The 4,123-nt window shown below is 35.5% G+C and overlaps 1 protein-coding gene across 1 annotated transcript; it reads left to right on the forward strand.

Annotated features, from left to right (window-relative positions):
• The first annotated feature begins 594 nt into the window (after positions 1 to 594).
• On the forward strand, positions 595 to 3,574 carry LOC141689740 (BAHD acyltransferase DCR). The gene is made up of 2 exons (XM_074494097.1): positions 595 to 1,175; positions 2,497 to 3,574. The coding sequence occupies exons 1-2, from the start codon at positions 714 to 716 to the stop codon at positions 3,379 to 3,381; spliced, it is 1,347 nt and encodes a 448-aa protein (XP_074350198.1). The 5' UTR covers positions 595 to 713; the 3' UTR covers positions 3,382 to 3,574.
• Positions 3,575 to 4,123: the final 549 nt, after the last annotated feature.

A 4,123-nucleotide genomic window follows, 5' to 3' on the forward strand; every position in this document is an offset into this window, starting at 1 on the left:
TTTATACAAGCAAGTCCATCAAAATTTATAATTTTATAAAATACAAAAAAATCCATGAACTTTTGAATACCACCAAATTTTAATAGATTTTTTAAAATCCAAATTGAATATCAAAAGATTTTAATAAACTTTTTAAAATATAAATTAAATACCTCAGATATTTAAAGACTTATTTCAATACCTATTGAATACCATCAAATTTTAGAAAAAAATTTAGAATCCAAATTAAATACCCAATAATTTTTAAAATCCCAAGTGAATACATCACTCTTACTCACAAATCGGAATCAATATGTCCATATATAAATAAAAATTAATAAGTAATGACAAATTTCCAATATTTGCACAGAAAGATAAAAGAAATGTTTTAAGAAAAACAAGACGGGACAAAACAAAACAGGGTTAAAAATGAGAGAGAGGAACTAGGAAGGGGGATGAGCTTTACTCAACTCCCACCGGAACCAACTATACAGCAGCAAGAAGAATTAATATTTCACAACTGTCTTCATGAATCTCATTAATGCATTCCCAACTACATAGCGTAGCTAGTAGTTGTGTTTTATTTTTCAAACCTCAAGGATATTCACATTCACCCCCCCAATCTACATAACATCATCCTTTTTCTATCTCTATATATACCGTCTCTCTTCTTGTATTTCCATAACATCATATACATTTTCTCAACCAAAAAAAAATAAAATAGAAACACAATCATGGGAACTCAAGCCAATGAAGAAGAGGTGAACAAGAACATGTCGAAGGCCAAAATCATAAGCACAAGCCATGTTAAGCCCAAGAAAACACTTGGAAGAAAAGAGTGTCAACTAGTCACTTTTGATCTTCCTTACATAGCCTTTTACTATAACCAAAAGTTGATGATTTACAAAGGGGTTGTTGAGTTTGATGATCTTGTGGTGAAAATGAAAGATGGGCTTGCGTTGGTTTTGGAGGAGTTTCATCAACTTGCTGGAAAACTGGGAAAAGATGAGGATGGTGTTTTTAAGGTTGTGTATGATGATGATACGGATGGTGTTGAGGTGGTGGTGGCCGAAGCGGAGGAGATTGGGGTTGCGGAGCTGACGAAAGAGGAGGGGACTGCTAGGTTGAAGGAGTTGGTGCCTTATAATGGTGTCTTGAACTTGGAAGGGCTTCAGAGGCCATTGTTGGGAGTGCAGGTACATTTTCGTATTTGTCGATTTTTGTTTTGTTAGATTCGATTATTCGTAATTATTTGTTTTAATGTTTGATTTCCGAAATCCTGAAATTTTAATCCAGTTAACGAGAATTGATAGAGATTCTAATTTCTATGTGAAATCTTAATCTCCACGCCCCAAATTGAAATATGATTATTTGGTTTAGTGTTAAATTGACGGAAATATATATAGGGCCGGGTTGGATCGTGAAATTCTAATATGGTTAACGAGAAAATCAAGACATTTCTCATTTCCAAGCACCCTTTGTAATTAGAGGGTTTTAATTACCGTCAGCATTGGTTTAGAAGATCTTCTTCAACACCATGCTTGTTCATTAGAAGATTTTCTTCAACACCATACTTGTTCTAGAAAATGCAAATCAGGGTGTTTGAGAATGAGACAATCTCCGATCGAGTAGTAAATGATCTCACGTTTCACGTCAGTAACTTTTCTTGTAGTCATTACAAAAGTTTGATCTCCCTTATGAATTGAAGAGTTAAATTGTATCACATACTTTAACTTTAAAGACTATGTGCAATGAATTTTAAACAAAAATGCAGAGAGAATGTGTTGTACAAGTGTAGAACTTGTATTAATTTAGTACTTACATTTAAATTGTCAGAATTAATCTGAATGTGTATTTTTTTCAGTTTACTTGGCCAGTTCAGATGGGCCTCAAAGTAGTAATTACACAAGGGAAAAACCTTGAATCCAATTAGTAATTAGCTTAGTTACAAGAAAGCCTTAAATTTGGCTTCTAGACAGGGGCACAGCCATTTTATAACCAACTTACAACTACACTGCACACATATAATTTCAAGTGCAGATTTTGAATTTATATATAAATTTAATTAGAATTTTTGGGCACATGTTAAGAAAGTGTGATAGATGAGTTATAAAAATTTGATTGGTGGAGAGTTCATTAATAATGATGGACCCCTGCATGCACAAAAATCCCCACCAATCAAATTTTTACAACTCATCTATCACATTTTCTTAGCATGTGCCCATGGACACACACTGGACAAACCGGTTTAATTATTAAATAGTGTATATAGTTGCAAGATTTTAACTTTTATTGATTAATTTTCCAACTACTTTAAGGTCTGTCAACATTAAATACCTATCTGTTAATTTCCAACCATACTTGATACACAGAGCTCTCTATCTCAACTCTCAGCATTACAAATCCTGGTTGTCATACATCAGAGTTTGTTATGTTTTATTTGTCATCCTAGTTTTAGCTACATTTATATGATATGTTTTCTGATAAATTGGAGTGGCGTATTGCTGATGTTCACAGCTTACCAAGCTAAAGGATGGTTTTGTAATCGGATGTGCTTTCAACCATGCTATCTTAGATGGTACCGCTACCTGGCACTTCATGACCTCCTGGGCCGAGATATGCAGAGGAGCCACCTCTATATCGGTCACTCCTTTCCTTGACCGTACCAAAGCACGTGACACGCGTGTGAAGCTCGACCTCACTCCACCAGCAGCTGCCGCGCCTCAGAATGGTGAGGTGGCTAAGGTTGTACCACCGCCCCTCAGAGAGAAAGTCTTCAAATTTTCTGAGGCAGCAATTGACAAGATCAAGTCAAAAGTTAATGAAAAACCAAGTGAGGACTCAAAGCCCTTCTCAACATTCCAGGCCCTGTCTACACATGTGTGGAATGCAGTCACAAAGGCCAGGCAGCTGAAGCCCGAGGACTACACTGTGTTCACCATCTTTGCTGACTGTCGTAAAAGGGTGGACCCTCCAATGCCCGAGAGCTACTTCGGAAACCTGATCCAGGCCATATTCACTGTCACTGCAGCTGGATTGTTGCTTGCCAATCCACCAGAGTTTGGAGCAAAACTCGTGCAACAAGCCATTGTCATGCACGATGCAAAAGCCATCAACAAACGTAACGATGAATGGGAGAGCAATCCAATAATCTTCCAATACAAAGACGCTGGAGTGAACTGTGTCGCGGTGGGATCCTCTCCTCGATTCAACGTTTACGAAGTGGACTTTGGCTACGGAGCACCAGAGAGTGTGAGGAGTGGCTCAAACAACAGGTTTGATGGAATGGTTTATTTGTATCAGGGAAAGAGTGGAGGGAGAAGCATTGACATCGAGATCAGCCTGGATGCTGGAGCAATGGAGAATCTGGAGAAGGACAAGGAGTTTCTTATGGAGGCTTAATCAGTTAGTAATTCATATTAAGTTGTTTGTTATGTTTGCATGGAGAACTATTAATATGTATGGATTTGTTGTTTAATTTCCTGTGTTTGAACATGCTGCATATTGTATGTTAAATTTGTGGGATGAATTGTATTATGCAATAACTTTTGGCCACCAATTTAAGTGTTGAATTTTGCTGTGAAGCTTTTTGTAATCTTGTGACTCGACTGTTGAGGCTCATGAGTATTGAGTAAACTGCAGAGGGTGTCGCAATTTCAGAAATTAGACTAAAAATGGACAAATTGCCGTTGACCATGAGGTAGTAAACTAGTCTCTTCTCATCTTTTATATCTATTACTGTGAGTGTTATATAAAAAACAAAACATTCAAGTTTTGGTACTTTTTTAGTACACACTTAATTTATTGAATTACTCATTAGCATTATAATCGAATTATAATAGAAAAAGAATTAAAAATCATTTTCAAATATAACACGTTACCTTTTTAATTTCTCTCAATTAAAACAACTTCTCACGAACAAGTTTATTTAATAATATAGAATAATAATATTATAACCACTAATAACTAATAAATTACCTTTTTCAGCTACTTAATTGTTTATTTTATTTAATTATTATTTTACTTAAAGACTTTATTAAGCTTCTTCACTTTAACAATTCATAAATTCTTAACTGCTTTACAAGAACAACTTAACACCTTCGTCCTTATTACCCGACAACAACAAACAATCTCATCTCATAGT

The sequence above is a fragment of the Apium graveolens genome, chromosome 10 (genome assembly GCF_009905375.1).
Source record: "Apium graveolens cultivar Ventura chromosome 10, ASM990537v1, whole genome shotgun sequence".
Lineage (NCBI taxonomy): Eukaryota > Viridiplantae > Streptophyta > Magnoliopsida > Apiales > Apiaceae > Apium > Apium graveolens.